This window comes from Lemur catta, chromosome 6 (assembly GCF_020740605.2).
Source record: "Lemur catta isolate mLemCat1 chromosome 6, mLemCat1.pri, whole genome shotgun sequence".
Taxonomy (NCBI): domain Eukaryota; kingdom Metazoa; phylum Chordata; class Mammalia; order Primates; family Lemuridae; genus Lemur; species Lemur catta.
This window is the reverse complement of record NC_059133.1, coordinates 16947389-16967305: the sequence shown is the minus strand read 5'-3', so window position 1 is coordinate 16967305 and position 19917 is coordinate 16947389. Positions and strand designations below refer to the sequence as shown.

The following is a 19917-nucleotide window of genomic DNA, read 5'->3' as shown; positions in this document are numbered from 1 at the left end:
TTTGAAGTACCAGTGTACTTTTGCTTTCTATTCCTAGTCATAGAGAAATTTACCAGTATAATTAAAATTATATAGTGCTATTCCTTCTCTTTAAGCTGCATTTAAGTAGCAGTTAAACCTTATGTTAGAAAATGGTTGTTTAATAATTTAAAGATTGACCAGCATAGTAATCCCATTCTTAAAATGTTTAGGGGAAAATCATTAGGCTTGATTGTTTTACTTTGTAGCAATGTCTAAAACCTTGTGTTCTAAAGGCAAAATGTAAGGCAAGTCTGCCTTTCTGAGGATTATCTAAGTTACATGTTAACTAAGATTCATGGGGATCCTGCATAGAATAAATTCAACAGTGGAAATCACAACTTACTAATATGATGCTTGCCTTGTGTGCTCTGTTGCTCTGAGCAAGTTGTGTAGGCTATTATCTCCTGAGAAATCCCTGTAAATAGTATTAATAATACTTTATAAGTAGGTTGGGAGAATTAATATAGTTTTCTAAAGCGTTTTGAAATTCTTAGATGAAAGGCTCTGTGGAGCAAATTGGTGTCAGCCTGTTTTCCCTCCTCTGACCCAGGAGAAAATAGGCACCTTAGGGTGGGAAGGGTTGGCTTAGTCATTTGGAGTTGTTTTATAAATTACTCTTATTGAATTTAAAGTGGATATCAGAAGCTCCCGAGAATATAGTTCACTGTTAAACAAACTTTTAGGATTTGGGTCTTGGAATTCTTAACTGTATTTTCACCTAAGATTTAAAACAGGTTTAGATAGCAGTTTGGAATTGGCAAGACATGGGAAAGATACGATCCTTTAAGGATCCTGGGTCTCAACTTATCTTTTCCTAAGTATTTCTTTATTTCAGAGAAGGGAAGAGACTGACTTTTTCTAAGGAGCAGTCAGTTTTACTTAGAATGTGTAGGATCTATTACTTCCACTAATCTGTAAAATTAATCTTTGCTGCCAAATAATTTGCAACAGGTAATGGAACAAAGTTTCTTCTCTACATTCATTTATATGTTTAGTGCACACTTAGTGCATCCATGTGAAAACAGCTAGGTTTGGAAGATTTTTAAAAAAATTCTTATTTTTGAGAAGGTAACAGTCTAATAAGGGCAGGATAATATTAATGTATATATGCACAAGTAACCCTAATACATGTTTTTGAAAAATGCATGTTTCTTCCTGAATTACCCATAGTTGAAAAAAAATAATTGTCAACTAAGGATTTTGGAGTAACTTAATAGGTTTTGCTATTTATGCATTTGCAAGAAACTTTCTTCTAATGCCAAAGAAGCATAAACTGGTCTAGATGCATAGACTCGTTTACTTACTGTTGCTTCAAAACCCATGTTTGACAGGTGCGATTGACACGGTCCCTCTTATTATTTTTTTTAATACACTCCTGTTGCAGGCTGAAAATCTATTGATCCTGAAGGTTAGTTTGTGTGCATGTTCTCTTTCAAAACAAGATGTATTCCTTCCCATTGTTAGGTATACTTTGCTGTTTGTTATTTGTGTGACTGATAAAGCAGAGCCTCCTCTTCAACCGCAGGTGAATTTGAATTTCCAGTGACAGCTCCCCCACCCCCCACCCCCCGCCCGCCGTGAGCCAGTGGGTGAATTTTCCAACGCAGTTGAATCACCCAGTTTACAGACTAAGCTTTTTTTTTTTTTATATCCTTTTAACAGATTGTGTCTAAAATCTTCATAGCCTTGCTCACCTTTTAGGGTTCAGAATTACTACCCATCTAGAGTCGGCGGCCTTTAGCCTTTGGCAAGCTTCCAATAAACGGCTTTTGCGGAGAATCGTACCCACTCTATTCTTAGACCCTTCCGTGGAGGGGAACCGAAATTCACTTGAGTGATGCGCGTGCCCAGCACTCACTTCTCTAATGCATTAGCAGGGATTCTCACGGTTCCCCCTAACCGCAAGGTCCTGGAGGTGGGATACGGCGGAAGTAGAGATTTAACTTTTGAAGAGCTGCGAAAGTAATTAACGCGATTTACATTTGTATAATGAATTCGAATCACCTTGCAAAAGAACCTTGAGAGTCGGCCTGTTTGTAATGGAGGTTCCGCATTTCACGGTCCTTGGCCTTACCGGCAGTACATAGTCTAGTCTAGCCAAAACCAAAACACCACTTAATCATAGTAAGAACGAAAAATGTAGGTCAACTGAACTGCAGTATATGGCAGTGAACGTTTTAAAGCGCAGCACCTTTAGTCTCCCCAAAACTTTTGTCATATGCTTGTCCAAAAGTATTTCTTTAAAAGCTAAGTGACAGGACACGCTAGAAAGAATAGCTGCCCCTCGATTAGTACTGGCGGATTTGGGGTACATTATTGCGCGGGTTCTGAGCGTGAATGCGCCGGGCCGGGGCTCCGCGAGGCTGGGCGGGGCGGGGAGGTTTTGGTGGGGGGGGGGTGGGGGGGCCGGGGCTCCGCGGGGCGGGGCGGTCCTGGCGCGGGGGGGCCGGGGCTCCGCGGGGCGGAGCGGTTCTGGCGCGGGGGGCCGGGGCTCCACGGGGCGGGGTGGAGGGCAGGCCGGGCCGGGCCGGGCCCTTGTGCGCATGGGCGGCGTCCTCTTCGGCTCGCGCTGGCCGTTCGATTTCCGCTGGCGTCAGAAACGTTGGGGAGGCGGTTAGCCAAGCGCCACCGGTTGCCTGAGCGCCGCTCATTGCTGATATGTCGGATGAAAAAGGTTCCCTGAAGGGAGATGAAGAGAAGGGAGGGGAGCCGCTCATGACCTTCACCGTTAGTGAGCACTTGGTGAAACAGGTGGAGGAGGCGGAACCGATGAAGGTGGAAGTGGCGGCAGGGGCTGATGGCTGCTCTGACGACCTCAGCTCTGGAGAGGCCGACATAGACCCAAACCTCCTGGCGCTTGCAGAAGATGAAGAGAAATGTCGGAATATCCGCAAGCAGTACCGGCAGCTCATCTACAGCGTCCAGCAGAACCGTGATGACATCGTGAACACCGCGAGCGACTCGTTAACCGAGGCACTTGAAGAAGCCAACGTCCTGTTTGATGGGGTGAGCCGAACAAGAGAAGCAGCCCTTGATGCCCAGTTTCTTGTTTTGGCTTCCGATTTGGGTAAAGAAAAAGCAAAGCAGTTAAACTCTGATATGAGCTTTTTTAATCAAGTAACATTTTGTGACTTTCTGTTTATATTCGTGGGTCTGAATTGGATGGAACGTGATGAGCGTGGTGAATCGAGTGGTTGTGATGATAATATAGGGTTTTCCTTCTGGGAGACGGTACAAAAGGAAGCAACATCCTGGATAGTACAAGCTGAAACATTCCACTTTATTTTTGGTTCATTCAAGCCAGAACCTTCTGCACCAAAACGCCGACTTGAACATCAGAAAAAAGTTCGCAAAATAGAAGAAAATGGGGATATGCCTACAAAGTTGAGGAAATTGGACCTAAATAGTAATCAAGAAGCGACAGAAAAAGAAGTGGAAAGAATTTTGGGATTGTTGCAAACCTACTTTCGAAAGTATCCTGATACGCCTGTGTCCTATTTTGAATTTGTGATTGATCCAAACTCTTTTTCTCGTACCGTGGAGAACATATTTTATGTTTCTTTCATTATAAGAGATGGTTTTGCAAGAATAAGGCTTGACCAAGACAGGCTGCCAATATTAGAGCCAATTAATATTAACCAAATGGATGAGGAAAATGATCCCAGTTCCCATGGCAGGAAACAAGGAGTTATATCTTTAAGTTTACAGGACTGGAAAAATATTGTAGCGACTTTTGAAATTTCAGAAGCCATGATCAAAAACTCATACTAAATATTTCTTCTTAGTATAAGATCCCTTTTGTGGTTTTTCTGAAATACCTCAAAATGGAGAGTAAAATCTAAACAGAAGTACATAATGTATTTCTTGTAAAGTGAAAAAGCATTTTCAGAAACATCAGAAATTGTTTTACTGTGAGTGTATTTTTCTTGGTAATTTATAAGGTCATCTGTTAATAAAAAAATCCACTGGTATGTTTATGGGAAAGTTTTTTGTACACTTTCTAAGATTAAATAAAAACAAGTATTGAATATCATAAAAGTTATTTGGTAATTTGCAAAAAGAACAAAAATAATTTACCCAAATCAGTTATGATTCTCTGTGATACTGTGTTGCTTCGTCACAGGGAACCAAGAGAATCCCATAAGGGGCTCCCTAAGCAGGTTGGGGGAAGAGTGGGTGAAAAAAATTAAGAAAAACTATTTGTAAGGCAGTAAACATGTAACATTTTGACCATAAAAAAATTTTCATTGCAAAGAGGACTCAGTAGGATTTATGAGTGGGTTATCATATTCTAAATAATTTCTCCTGTGATCAGACTCAAAGAGTGTCTGCTGAAGTAGTGGAGGCATCAACTAAGGGCTGAAAGGTGAGTCAGAATAAGACGGGGAAAAAGCATTCTAGGCAGGAGAATAGTGAGGTCAGACATGGAATTCTGAGACGTTAACGACTTGAAGGGACCATTAAATTTATGGAAAAACTATTCTGTTTGAATGTTAAGCTGGGGAAGAATTGAATGACTTCATCTATTAGTATCCTCAGAGGTAGATGGTATTTTTGTCCAGCTACTTCAAACAAAATTCAGTTGTAGGCTTCATCTAGTTAGTTCATTTCTTCTCTGGCCCCTAATTTCCCTTTGTGTTCTCTGCTAGTACGCAGAGTGTCCTTCAGAATCAGTAATCTCTCATCATGTAACAGGTTTGAATATTTGTCCCAGTTGAATTTTGCATTTCTTGGTAGAACTTTAAATGCCTGGCCTGGAAACAGCCCCTTTTAAAACTAAAATATGGTTTATCGAAATGTTCTTCACTTACTATAAAACCATCAAGGCTTTTTTTCTTTTTGTTTTGCAGTTGTTTTAAGACTATAACTTAACCTTATTTGGAGTTTACTGCCAAAAATTTGGGTCATTAAAAAAACAACTTTAAGAACATGTGGTAAACGTGACCATAAGCTTCTTTTTCTGATACCTTTAGGAGCTTAATCTTTGGTAGTTGTGGAATTTTGCCATTAAACAGTACTTTGGCAAGTAGATACGTGTTTCACACGACAGTAGCAAGCTTTCCTACTAAGTGTAGTGGTACAGGGAAGGGAAATCCAAAGACTAAACAAATGATGCCAAAATTGAGGGGAAGGATTGTATTTGTGTGTGGGAAAGAGTCTTTAATAATATAGTGAAGTTTTTAGTAAAAATGGAATTTTCTCGTGAAACAGCCAGTTATTTTCTAAACTAGCCATTCTGAAAGAGTGCTAATCCTTCCCAGTGACTACCCTATGATTTAGCAGTCATGGAGGCATCATTTGGCCTCACTGATCATCACTTTAGCATGTTTCTACCAACCAAGTTCCTTGGGTTTTGTAGAGATATTCTGTGGGAACAAAAGGTACTCTTACTGGTAGCAAAAAGATCCCACCTCAGTTCTTTACTGGCAGACTGTTCTGTTGAATGCCTCATGTCTTTACTCGGAGTATCTTGACAGTAATAACTTTAAAAGCATTAATAGAGAATGTGGAGGTTTTGGGAGAGGGGATTTTTGAGGTCTTCTCTAAAGTTAATAGCCGTATAGCTGTTAAAATATAAATCAAGTTGACCACTTGTTTTGTTTCTGTTTTTACCAGTTGTCATGACACACGGGTTACCTCATCAGTTTGAAATTTTGAAATTAAAATGACTGCTTACCTTGAAGAAAAAGGAGATAAAAATTCAGTTATAGAGATTAAGAATGACACTGTAAATCTGGTTTCCCACTAATGAAGTACCTTAATTTTGCAGGTCTAATAAACTGAACTTTAGGAGACTATTATAGATTTAAAAAAAAAACTTTATTGAATGATAAAAACCACTTTCTCATAAAGGAGCTGGAATCGTATCCTGATTCTGTAACATTCTAGTTATGCACTTTGGGTAAATTATATAACCTGTAAACTTCAGATTTTTTATCTACCAAGTGGGAATAGTACCTGTCAAGTTTACAGTAAAGATTAAATTATGAAACGTTTGTGATAAGTACTTTGAAATATCAATTACTGGGTATGGTATAATGGGAAAAGAAGAGATTTATAATCATATAGACCTGGTTTTAATTCTTGGCTCTTGGGCAAATTTCTTAAAACCTAAGGGCCTCTCTTATCTTTTATATGAAATGGGAATGACATCTGCTTGGAAGACTTTATTGTGGGAGTTAAATGAGATAATGTGTATGAAACATCCAGCATAGTATCTGTCTCATTGTAGACAATCTTGTTAGTGTTCACTCTTCTAGATCAGGGTCAGCAAATTCCATGGTACCACCTGCTTTCATGGTAGCATCTCTTGGAATGGTTCATTTACTTCCCTTTGAGTGTAGACATAAGTTCTTCCTCAATAGGTTTTAGAGCCTTGCCATTGTCCTGGAGACTCTATTGCCAAGTGATTAGAATTGTCACATTGTTAATTTATGCAATATCCATTGTGCCAGTCACTGCTCTAGGGACTGGGGAAAAAGTGATGGGTAGAAAATCACCCATCTCTAATGGAATTTATATTTTAATGCTGCTGAAATATACGAATTTACATCCTATTGCTGCGGTAGCAAATTACCATTTGGCAGCTTTACACAATTATTTTACAGTTCTGGACATTGGATATCCAACCAAAATTTATCTCCCTGGGCTAAAATCAAGGCTATCAGCAGGCCTAATTCCTTCTGGAAGCTCTGAGGGAGAATCTGTTCCCTTGCTTTTTTCAGCTTCTGGAGGCCACCTGCATTCCTTGACTCAGAGTCCCTTCCTCCATTTTCAAAGCTGGCAATACAACCTCTTGCTTTTGTCGTTACGTCTTCTGCTACTGGAATCAAGTCTCCATCTACCTCCCTCTTCTACTGACTCTTGTGATTACTTTGGGGCTAATTAGATAATCCTGGAAAATCTATCTCTAGAACCTTAATCACATCTCCAAAGTCTCTTTTACAGGTAACATAGTCACTGGTTCTAGGAATTCAGACTTTGACATTGGGAGGAACTATTTTTTAGCCTATCACGGAGAAAGAAACAACAATATTGCTGTTAATGATGATTGCTCTGAAGAAAAATTGCTTGGATAGTGGTTGAGGTGTGCTATCTCAGAAAGGGGCTGGTAAAGGAAGTCTCCTACGAGGAGGAACTTGAAATGTAATCTCTTTGCCATAAGTTATTTGCCAGAATATAGTCACACACCAAATAAGGTCAAGCCACATGCTGCATGAGGTCATGGACCGTGTATATGGCAGTGGTCCCATAAGATTATAATGGAGCTGAAACATTCTTAATCACCTACTGAGTTAGTAGCCCCTCCTGAAGTTATAGGGCATATTTCTTTTTTTTTTTTTTTTGAGACAGAGTCTCACTCTGTTGCCTGGGCTAGAGTGAGTGCCGTGGCGTCAGCCTAGCTCACAGCAACCTCAAACTCCTGGGCTCAGGCAATCTTTCTGCCTCAGCCTCCCTAGTAGCTGGGACTACAGGCATGCGCCACCATGCCCGGCTAATTTTTTTTTATAAATATATTTTTAGCTGTCCAGATAATTGCTTTCTATTTTTAGTAGAGATGGGGTCTTGCTCTTGCTCAGGCTGGTCTCGAACTCTTGAGCTCAAGCGATCCACCCTCCTCGGTCTCCCAGAGTGCTAGGATTACAGGCGTGAGCCACTGCGCCCAGCCTGGCATATTTCTAGAAAGAGTTGACACCTCTTCAAGAAGAGCCTCAGGTCCTTTAGGAGATATTCCAGAAGAAGGCATTGTTATCATAGGCAGTGACAGCTCCATGCATGGAGACAGGGTCTTGCTTTTTTGCCCAGTCTGGAGTGCAGTGGCATAGTCATAGCTCCCTGCAACCTCAAATTCCTAGGCTCAAGTGATCCTCCTGCCTCAGCCTCCCAAGACCTTGGGACTACAGGCATGTACCACCTTGCCTGGCCCACTCCGTGCACGTTATTGCCCCTAAAGACTTTCCAGTGGGATAAGTTATAAAGATGGAAGAGTGATCTTGATGATCCTGACCTTGTATAGGCCTAGGCTGATGTGTGTTATAGTTTTCAACAAAAAACTTTTAAAAGTAAAAAGCCTTCAAAAATAGAAAAAGGCTTATAAAATAATATAAAGAAAGTATTTTTGTACAGTTGTACAATATGTTTGTGTTTTAAGCTAAGTGTTATTACAAAAGAGTCAAAAGGTTAAAAAATGTTACAGTAAGCTAAGGTTAATTATTGATAAAAGAAAAAAATTTTTAAATGAATTTAGTGTGGCCTAAGTGTACAATGTTGATAAAGTCTGTAGTAGTGTACAGTAATGTCCTAGGTGGTCACATTCACTCGTTCCTCACTCACTCACCTAGAGCAACTTCTAGTACTGCAAGCTCTGTTCATGGTAAGTACCCTATAGAGGTGTACCATTTTTTATCTTACATACTGTATTTTTACTGTGCTTTTTCTGTGTTTAGACACACAAATACCATTGTGTTACAGTTGGCTAGAGTATTCAGTACAGTAATGTGCTATACAGGTTTGTGGCCTAGGCTATACTGTGTAGCCTATGTGCGCGGTAGGCTATACCATCTAGGTTTGTGTAAGTATACTCTAGGTTGTTTGCATAATTATGAAATGGCCTAATGACACATTTCTCAGAACATATCCCCATCATTAATACAGGACTATACTTGATACAGAATACAGTTGACCCCTGAACAACATAGGGACTTGGGGTGCCAACACCCTGTGCAGTTAAATCTGAATATAACTTTTGACTCCCCCAAAACTTAACTATTAGTAGCCTACTCCTGTGTTTGTTTTTTGTTTTGGTTTGGTTTTTTTGATAGCCCAGACATGAGCTTGTATGGTGTTAGGAAAGTCATGCTGTCTTTTTGTACATGAGGTATAAAACATGAAATTCAAGCAATTGGGCACATTTGGGATTTTGGGAATAAGAATTCTATAGCAGTGGCTCTAAATCTTAACTGCTGTTTAGGTCTTTTCCTCAGCTGAAACCTACACTGCCAACTACTCACCATTTCTTTTAGTATCTCCGTGATCACTATTGTGCCTTACTGTGTAGCTAATATATTGACTACTTTGTGATAGAACTGTACTACATTTACATGGAAATGAATTCAAGAGTTTATACAACTTGCCCAAGATCAATATAAGTGGCAAAGTCAGATTTAGATCTGGATGAAATCTGACCTGCTATGCTAACTAAACCCCCTGGACTTTGAAAAAATGTTTTCCTCTCAATTCTATGAATAAGAAAACTGAAGCCCAGCCTCTTGGTATGCATAGCAGAGTTGAAACTAGTACCCAGGTCTTTTATTCTAAAAATGTTTTTGAATATCACATATATGCAGAGTTGGTACTGGGGCTGCAGAAATGAAAGACAAGATAAGATGCCTGTCTGCAGAGTTGATAGGATTGTGTGGTGGTGGCAGTGGGATCTCAGAGAAGGAGCACCCACCAGGGACTGTCAAGTAAAGTCTTCCAGTTACATTTTGAAGGACATGAAGGGCTGGAGTGGATAAAAGAGGACATCCCTGGTAAGGGAGCAGTCTGTGCTAAGGGCCCTGACAACATGTGTTATTGGAGTTACAAAGGAAAAAAAGGAGAATGGGAACTCGCGGGAGATTTGATGGATAAAATGGGCCTTGTATTGGGGCCTCAGAGTGTTCCTAAAAGAACCTCCCAACCCACAGAGACAAGCTTTTGAAGGGTAATATGTTTGTGTACGTTGAATAAAACTAAGACATATGCTAGTCTTGCTATATACTGAATCAGGATTTGATAGGAAGAGGACATTTCAGGTGGATTGGTGCAGGGAAACTCAGGAGACACCTGTAAAACATAGTGCAGAGCTTCTTGTTTTAGCCCCAGTTTCCTTTCTGTAGGAAGTGGACAATTAGTAACTTACGGGGATTTGTTCCTACTGGCCACTATGCTAACATGTATATCTCCTTTAAACTCAGCCATTTGATAAGGTCAGGGGTTTTTTCACTTCATTAAGGATTAGATGATTGGTCCAAGTCACCCAGCTGTTCGAGTGGTTGGTAAGAGCAAGCATTTTAACCCAGGTTAGTTCGACACCAGGGCCCTGTATTGCTTCTGTATTGTGCCTCTTTGCAGGGGTCTGGAGCAGTGTTTTACTAGGAGTGGGGTCTGGGGAGAGGCATGTGAGGAGCAGACGGAAGAAAAGGGACTATCCAATGTGTAAGTCTGGCCAAAAAGTAACAAAAACCTGAAGGTGAGGTGTGTATCTACAATTATATCCTACAGCAGTGGTTCTCGAAGTATGTCTTGGTTCCTCTTGGGGCCCCTGAAGTTCTTTCAGGGGTACTCTGAGGTCAAAATTATTTTTATAATGCTAAGTTGCTATTTGCCCTTTTCACTCATTCTCTTGCATGTCTACCATGGAATTTTCCAGAGGCTATGTAACAGGTGATGCTGCAAGAGATTGCATGGAGAAAAGAGATAGGAGCTATCTTTTTTTTTTTTTCAACACACTAAGACCATGGCACAAAGAGTTATATCTTTTGTTAAGCCAGACATTAAAGAGAATTGCAAAGATATAAAACAATGCCACTCTTCTTACTTTTCAAAAAATATTTGTATAAAAATGTTCATGTTAACATGTAATAGGTACATTCTTTTTAAATTTATTAATAAATATTTTAAGTTTGTTCTTAGTTTCAATTTGTAATGTAGTAAATATTAATGGGTAAAACCTACATTAAAAAAAAAGCTCTTCAAAGTCCTAAATAGTTGAAGATTGATTGTAAAGATGCCCTGAGAGGTCCTGTATCATCCACCAAGTCAGAAGCCATTATTTTAGCAATTGTAATTGGAGGAGGATAGAGGCATTGTTCTCCTGTCTCCCGTTAACCCATGTCTGCTCCCTTACACTGTCTGGAGCAGCTGTCTTCTATTGTCTCTTTCTTACACTGTCTGGAGGAGCTGTCTTCTGCTGTCTCTCAATACTACTTATGTGTGCTGAGAATGACAGCACTTTAAATTTTAACTTGAATTAAAATTTAAAATAATATTTAGCTCTAGGGTCAACTGAATGCTTCAATTACCTGTGTCTTCCTGATTTTACCTTATAGAGTTAACAATGTTCAGGCTCACCCGGAGCTTTCTTTGTAAAATCTCTGCACTGATTGCTAAAATTTGACTTTAAGCTTGAACCCTAAGAACCCAGGTTAGATACAGAACTTCAGTAAAGGTCAGATTGTAAACATTGGTGAAGGGGAGTATGTGCTTTTCAGCTTGAGGAGATACATTTTCTTTAATTTGTTCCAATAGGTATGTTGGGGGAGGTAGGTTTTAAGAACTGATGGTTTTCATTTAGACAGGCAGTTACTGTGTTCTGTTGCCATCTGTGCTAACTTCATACAGATAAAATGAGGTTGAGATTAAAAAATTAGGTTGTATGTTACTTTTCCAACAGAACATCTAGCAGCATTAGTTATCTTTTTTAAACCAGCAAGTCAGCCTCATGCTTTGTGAGACTATCTAGGGAGTAACACTAGTTATATCTGAAGCTTATATTGATCCTTTGATCTGAATGGCTATTATTACCAAATTGTTTTTCCCCCACAGTGTCTTGTATTGAAGGAGGAGCCTTGGCCGTAATGCCAGTTGATGAATACTGGCTGTGTTTACCAGCCTCCCACATTAGACCTCTTGTGCAGACTGTCAGGGTGGTGCTGTCTTGTCCCCACTGTTGCTGGTTTCCCAGTGTTCTCCCTTCAGTCCCTGTGCCACCATGTGTACCCGCCATGCTGCCGAGAGGCAGTCACAGTGCTGCACTTCCTTCTCCACATTCTTCCACCGCACCTCCTTCCGCAGCCCAAGCACCCTGTTCTGCTGATCCCAAGCTCTGCCTTCCACCCCCCACATCTGATGGTAGGCAGGAGAGAAATGTGCAGTCTGGGCTGGTAAGTTTGGGGCTTTTTTGGTTATTAAGGTTAAGATTTGACTTTTTAAAATCATTTTATTATGCTTGTTAACAACTTTTCCAATCATATCTTGTTAGCACAGATCTTTATTTTAATAAAAAGTAGTACTAAATATATCACCAAACCAGTGTTCTAAACCAATATGAAATATAACTAATATGTATAAAAACTAGTGGAATGAAAGGATTTTTAAAATTGAGAGTCTAACACCAAAGTTATAAAGTCTGTTACATGCTAAGTCTATGGAAACTAAATACTAAATTTAGGAAACTTCATGCATATGCAGATTAAAGGAATGAGCTTTATAGAGTCATGCTTATATAAAATACCCTACAGAAGTAGCAACTTTTACATTCAATTTTTCATGCAGGTCAGTACCAATTAATAATTTTGTTTGAAATTTCTAGATTTTATGCTTCAGCTAAATAATGTAGAAAAGCCTTAAATATTTGGCTGATATATATATTTTTTAATTTCAAACTAATAAGGAGGTACAAATGTTTCAGGTTACATGGGTTGCTTTTGTGATGCTTCGAGTCCTGGCTGTCAGTGTGCCCATCACCCAAATAGTGTTCATTGTACCCATTAGGTAGGCTTTTGCCCCTCCTCCTTTTCCCCTGGTTGATTTCCACTGAGTTTTAGTTCCCTTTGTACACATGTGTGTTTATTGGTTAGTTTCAGTTTAATAGTGAGTGCATGTATTTCACTTAGGAGAATGGTCTCCAGTTCCATCCAGATTGTCACAAAAGGTATTAATTTATCTTTTTTATGGCTGAGTAGTATTCCATGGTATACACATACTGCATTTTATTAATCCTGTCATGAATTGATGGGCATTTGGGTTGATTCCACATGTTTGCTATTGTGAATCGTGCTGTAACAAACATTTGAGTGCAGGTGTCTTTTTGATAAAATGACTTCTTTTCGTTTGGGTAAGTACCCAGTAGTGGGATTGCTGGATGGAATGGTCAGTCTGCTTTTAGTTCTTTGAGGAATCTCCATACTGTTTTCTATAGAGGTTGCACTATTAATAATTTTCAGTCCCACCAACAGTGTATAAGCATTCCTTTCTCTCTGCATCCATGCCAGCATCTATTGTTTTTGGACTTTTTAATAAAAGCCATTCTAACTGGGGTAAGGTAATAGCTCATTGTGGTTTTAAAAATTGTTATATAGAGATTATTAGCAGTGGCTGTATTTACCAGTCCCTTATCTTAGTCTGAGTCCATAACCCTTCCATTTTAGCTTTGTTTAGAAAGTAAAGATGATTGTTAAACTATATGGATGCTTCTGTTAAAAACATACAGTACAAATGTTTTTTGAAACTTAACTTAAAACCTAGTTTAAAAATCATAGGAAAGAAGAGCTAATGATTAAACTTAATTGGTTTTTTTGCGCTGTCACGACCTTACTTGTGCAGAAGTACTATATGAAGGCTTCAAAGTAGTTAATGGTGATGTAAAAAGCATTATCCTCAGGGATAATAACCTAAAAGAAAGCGACCACCTGAAGGAAGGTTGAGTATTTCCATTTGTATGCTGTAATATGAATCAAAACAACAATTTTTCCTTGGAAAATTTCTTTTGTTTTTCTTTAAAGAAAGGTTTTCTTACAAAGCTTTTTGGACATTGCAAATTTTAAGTTAAAGTATTTTCCCTTCTACTATCTTTCTTTAGGCTTACCAGGAGGGCAGACTTCAAAAGCTACTAAAAATGAATGGCTCTGAGGATCTTCCTGAGTCCTATGACTATGACCTTGTCATCATTGGAGGTGGCTCAGGAGGACTGGCAGCTGCTAAGGCAAGGCTCCTTGGGTTGTTTGTTATCTGGGTTATGGTTACAATGTTAACATTCCTAACAGAGTTCTCTGTATTCTCTGTGGAGTTTTTTTGATCTGCTCTTGTAACATTTTACACATTAATTTGGGCAGGACATGGACATGTTAAGGGACTACTTCATAAATCATTTTTCTAGATTGAAATATGTATATTTCTATATGAAAGTACAGGGCTCAGTATTTTGGGACACATTTTTATTCATTTTAAGTTTGGTTGACTTCAAAGATTATAAGGATGTTGTGTGGAAATGGTTTGAAATTAAACAAATACATTTCTTATTCTTTATCAATATTAATGTTTGTTTTTTTCACTTGATGATTTCTTTATTCACAAACCCTCCTCCCCAGTAGAAAGAAAGAGTAATTGGATTTGTTAAACTTATTTATTAAAAGTGATTTGCTTTCTGTATATATGGGGAGATCTAACAGAATAACCGCTAACTCTGTGGCCTGGAGATGATTGGGAAAAGAATATATCAATAAGGAAGGTTAGGAGTGAGGCTCCTGATCCTGAATCAAGATACATTTCGCATGTGCAGAGCCATTGGGCCTGTCATCCCTACCCAACAGGGTTTTTTTTTGTTGTTTGTTTTAGGGTTTTTTTGTTTTTTTGTTTTTTTTGAGACAGTCTCACTTTGTCGCCCTAGGTAGAGTGCAGTGGTGTCATCTTAGCTCACTGCAACCTCACACTCCTGGGCTCAAGTGATCCTCTTGCCTCAGTCTCCTGAGTAGCTGGGACTATGGTTGCACACCGGCACACCCAGCTAATTCTTCTATTTTTAGTAGAGATAAAGTCTTGCCCTCGTTCAGGCTGGTCTCAAACTCCTGAACTCAAGCAATTCTCCTGCCTCAGCCTCCCAAGAGTGCTAGGATTGTAGGCATGAGCCACCTTGCCTGGCTGGTTCATTTAAAAGATGAAGTGGTTATTATACTCCCCTAAGGTGTAGCTTGTGGTGAATCAGTAAGGGTAGATTCAAATGAAGCTGCCTAAATTAAGAGCAGGCCAATGTCTAGCATGAAGTAGTGTTATGTTGAAAGTGATTCAGGAGTAATACCTGATGCATTTTACTGTAGTGATGGTGTATTTGAAGAACACAGACTCAGTCCTTTCAAATAATCTTTGGAGGCCTAGTTGCCACTATGGAAATCTTATTCTGAGATAGATAAAAGATATTTTGCAAAATAAATTTCTGACTAATTTTCCTCATGTTCCTAAAAATGGGTTTGGAAACCTCATAGATACTGTCAATTTTTTCATGGGTTACTCCTGTGAAAATTTTAGGAAATCTGACAATTTCAGAAGAAAAATTTCTCCAGTATTCTGCCATAGAAACAAAATTAGATAAAACTTTGAAGTGCTTTAAAAAATATTACCTTATAGGACACAGGTTGAGTCAAGGGCTGTAGACTATCAGTAAACCAGCTACTTAGCACTTGCTTGGAAGTGGCCACTTTTTTTCAGATTATTGCTTAATCTGTTACTGTTTGAGTGGAATTATATAAGAAAATTCTAAGGTTTCCAGCTGATTCTAACAATTTTACAGCTATAACCTGCATAACTTTCACATCTACCCTCACAACTATCTGAATCTCTTTTAATTTTTATCTTGGATGTGAAATTTCCAGGTGTTAATAACCTAGTTATGCTCTAGGCATTATACTAATAACAACGGCATAGATTTTAACAGGCCATTTCCAGCTTATCATGTTAACTTTTTCAACTCATTTTAATAATTTTATTTTTCAGGAGGCAGCCAAATATGGCAAGAAGGTGATGGTCCTGGATTTTGTCACTCCCACCCCTCTTGGAACTAGATGGGGTAAGCTTTTAAAGTAGTTCTAGAAGTAATTTTGCAGAAGCACATTTTTCACTGGCATTGATCTAAGTGGCTCCTAAAACTTGATAAAGTTAAACAAAACAAAACACACATCTCTTTCATTTGAACTAAGTTAAGGTGGACTCAAGTTAAATGCTGAAAATGTAGGTCCTTTGGCACAGAGTCAAGGTAGTAAAAACCTTATCAATAAACTATTATATAAAGGTAAATATTTGAGTAATCTAGTGTATTTAGGGGCTTAATAACTGAAAATGTAAACTTCTCATCTGTGGATCTCTGTTTTTATTTATTTATTTATTTTTGAGCCAGAGTCTTGCTCTGTTGCCCGGGCAACAGCTTAGCTCACAGCAACCTCAAACTCCTGGGCTCAAGCGATCCTCCTGCCTCAGCCTCCCGAGTAGCTGGGACTACAGGCATGAACCACCATGCCCGGCTAATTTTTTTCTATATATATTTTTAGCTGTCCAGATAATTGCTTTCTATTTTTAGAGAGACGGGGTCTCACTCTTGCTCAGGGTGGTCTCGAACTCCTGAGCTCAAGCAATCCTCCCGCCTCAGCCTCCCAGAGTGCTAGGATTACAGGTCTGAGCCACTGCGCCTGGCCATGGATTTCTGTTTTAAATCTTCCTCGTCTATTCAACAGTAATTGGAATTATACATACCTTAATGAATACCCCTGCTGCTTCTGAGTCTTGGTGAATTATATGTTTATTATTCATTTATTCAGCAAATGTTTATTGAACATTTACTATGAACCATGCCACGGGGATGTAGCAGTGAACATGGTACACACAGAGTTCCTGCTCTTGGGGCACTTACATTCTAGAGAGGTACAAAAGAACTTCATGAATTGTGATAAGTAGTGCTGAAAAAAAATTATATAGTGGGATAGAGAGAACTAGGCAAAAGAGAGAGTTTAGCTTTGAGAAAATTATCAAGGAAGGCTTCTGAAGAGGTGGCATTTGGAAGAGGCCTAAAGAATGAGAATGAGCCAACTATCCCAAAAGGTAAGGCAGAATCTGCCGGGCAGCTTTTCTCTGTCTTGCTCAGAGAATAGTACATACAAAGACCCTGAGGTAGGTAAGAGTCCTGCTTGGTTGTGGCACGGGTAGGAGGAGTTAGAAGTGGTAATATGAGGTAAGACTGGAGAAGAAGGCAGGTATCAGACTGTACAGGGCCTTGTAGGTCATGATGAGGAATTTGGACTCATCAAAGCACATAGCAGAAAGCCTTTGAGGAATTTAAGGTAGGGAAATGAAGTGATATGTAAATTTTTAAAAGATTGCTTGGCTGCTTGCATTAGAATGAGACAAGAAGCAGGAAGTCCAGATTAAGTGGTGTCACAATTTCTGATTCATCTATTTAGCACATATTCGGTAAGTGTCAGCTCTGCATCAGGCACTCTTCTTGGTGCTAGGTATATACCCTATGCCCTGTGGAGCTTACACACCATAGTGGCACTCTGATAGCATGCTGCTCAGGGGACTTCCTTTGAGCTGTGCAGTCCACTGCCATCTGTCACTGTTACTCATGTCATTTTGGCCACCTCCCCACTTGTGTGCATTTTGTTTTAATGAAAACAAGCTATTTACCATATTCTTTAAACTTAGGGATGCTAAACCTTTTTTTTAGGGCATGAGGGAAGTCAGGAGTCCTTGAGAGTCTATTAGAATTAAGCAAAAGCTATAGACTACCTCCTTTAAAAAATGCACAGATATGTTAAATTTTAAATGTAGTTTTAGACCCACTGAACTCACCAGGTAGTTTGTGCATAGATTCAATGGCAAGTGTAAATGCTCCTCAACTTGGGGTGTGGGTTATGTACTGATAAAACCAGCATAAGTTGAAAATATTATAAGTTGAAAATGCGTTTAAGGATGGGCATAGTGGCTCATGCTTGTAATCGCACTGTTTTGGAAGGCTGAGGCAGGAGGATCACTTGAGGCCAGGAGTTTGAGACCAGCTTGGACAACATAGTGAGACCCTGTCTCTACAAAAAAATTTAAAAATTAGTCAGGCCTGGTGGTACGCCCCTGTAGTCCTAGTACTTGGGAGACTGAGGCAGGAGGATTCCTTGAGTCAGGAGGTTGAGGTTACAGTGAGCTATAATTGGGCCACTGTACTCTATCCTGGGCAACACAGCAAGACCCTGTTTCTTAAAAAAACAAAAAGAAGAAGATGCATTTAATACACTTAATTTGCCAGACATCTTAGCTCAGCCTAGCCTGCCTTAAACATGCTGAGAACACTTTAACATTAACCTATAGTTGGGGAAAATCATCTAACACAAAGCCTATTTTATAATAAAGTGTTGAATATCTCATGTAATTTATTGAATACTGTACTGAAGTAAAACACAGAATGGTTGTATGGGTATCATTGTAAAGTTGAAAAATTACAAGTAAAACCATTGTTAAGTTGGGGGCCATCTCTATAGGGTTATGCACATAGTAAAATTTCAATTTCTGACATCTTTATCAACAGTTAATTTTGAGTCTTTGAAGTATATGGAAATTGTGGGAATCTGCCCCTCTTTTTGTTTTGTTTTAGGATGAATTACTGTGTGTGGTAAATAAAGCTCTCTGAACTTAGAAACATCGAGAGACTTAGAAATAAATTATACAAATGGTATTGGCCCCATTAAGCAAATAAATTATGATGCTTCATAGAATTGTAATAGTCATTGAACTTTGAAGCCTTGTAAAGCAGTCTATAAACTGATTTCTCAATGTTGTTGCAGGTCTTGGAGGAACATGCGTGAATGTGGGCTGCATACCTAAAAAACTGATGCACCAAGCAGCTTTGTTAGGGCAAGCCTTACGAGACTCACGAAACTACGGATGGAAAGTCGAGGAGACGGGTATGGGAGGGAAAACTACTCTTCTGTTTGTGCTTTTGAGGGGGTGAGCTGTGGTCTGGGTCTGCTTTTCATTTTTACGAGGCTAGCAAATACCCTGGAAGTTGTTTTTGTTGTTTACATTTTCATGAATAAAATGACAGTAGTTATCCTTTGTCAGGTAGTTACTACAGTAACAATAGATACTGTGCTTGGAGTATGGTATTTCTGTAAGAGAAAACCAGATTTTTTTCAAATAAGTTCTTACATAGTCTTTGTAAGAAATTATACAACATTTGTAATTTGTAAGAAAGTATTAATTGCATTTGTTTTCTTTTGAAGCTGTTGGATTTTTCTCTCCTTTCAAAGAAGTCTGTTTTATCATCTGATGTTTGTGGGGAGTGATGATTGTTTATTGAGGAGGGAGTGATTAGACTTTGTTGTATTAAGAATATTTAGAGTATACTAGAAAGCCTAGACAAGTTGAAGAGGCAATTGTTAACTTTAGAAAGTAGATTGCATTATCTGGTAGAAGAATAAAGTGAGGCTTGGCACAGCTTCCTGACAAATTAATAACATATATCACCCTGTCCTTGAAGAGTGAAACTCCAACGCCTATAGATTTGAGATTTATAGGGTGTGGGGTATTTTAGGGAAAATATTCCAGCCAGTAACTAGAGTAAACTGTTCTGTGGCTTTTTCAGAGTTTTAATTTATTCAGTTTATTAAATATAAAAATAAGACAAATACATGCTTGAAAACTTTTCCTCGCACTCAAACTCTTCAGGCTTCCTATGTTGATGCTGCTTTTTCCCATTTAAAAATAACAGTACTTATTTCATGTCTGGAATCTTTGAAAATCAGTTACCTTTAAAGTTTTTTTTTTTAAGTTGGAGTCACATCTGTTTCTTCAGATCCTTATGAGAGAGAGGGATATAATAAGAAATTTGGTAAAGTATTGGTAATTACTGCAGCTAGATGAATGGCACATGTCCCCTTCCTGGTAGAGAAACAGTGAGTCCTGCCTTTTCTTGTTACAGTGGTGGTAGACAGCTGCCAGAGAGGCAGGCTGGCCCAGGCTCCCTGTAGCCTTCCCCACCCCCAGACACCTAGTCCTTCTGCCACCATAACCACAGTGGCCTCTGCACTTACTTTTTTTTTTTTTTTTATTGAACTAATCTCTTAGTATTTGCTCTAGTTCTAACATTTTATGATCATATGAATTGAAGATTCATGATCTGTTCTCTAGGAGGCCACAATCTGATTTTTGTGCTGTCATTCCCACTTCCAGAGGCTGGCCTGGCCATTAGGTGTCACAGACCTGGTTTCACCACTTACTATCTGGTCAGGCTACTTAACCACTGAATTGGAGACTCAGATTTCCTCATTTCCATGAGAGAGGCTTTCAGTATATATTGATTTTCTTCTTCCTTCGAAA

The 19917-nt window shown here is 39.0% G+C and overlaps 2 protein-coding genes across 3 annotated transcripts in view; both read left to right on the top strand.

The window, feature by feature from the left end:
- TXNRD1 (thioredoxin reductase 1) overlaps positions 1-19917 on the top strand; it is a 56687-nt gene that overhangs the window by 8668 nt on the left and 28102 nt on the right. For both annotated transcript variants that reach the window (XM_045553068.1, XM_045553067.1), the window contains 3 exons: positions 13646-13768; positions 15553-15625; positions 18384-18503. In XM_045553068.1, coding sequence (XP_045409024.1) covers positions 13682-13768; positions 15553-15625; positions 18384-18503 — 280 coding nt within the window. In that variant the 5' untranslated portion in view covers positions 13646-13681. The remainder of the gene's footprint in view (positions 1-13645; positions 13769-15552; positions 15626-18383; positions 18504-19917) is intronic.
- EID3 (EP300 interacting inhibitor of differentiation 3) lies at positions 2558-4051 on the top strand. The gene has a single exon (XM_045553069.1). It carries the CDS (start codon positions 2680-2682, stop codon positions 3790-3792), a length of 1113 nt encoding a protein of 370 aa, XP_045409025.1. The 5' UTR covers positions 2558-2679; the 3' UTR covers positions 3793-4051.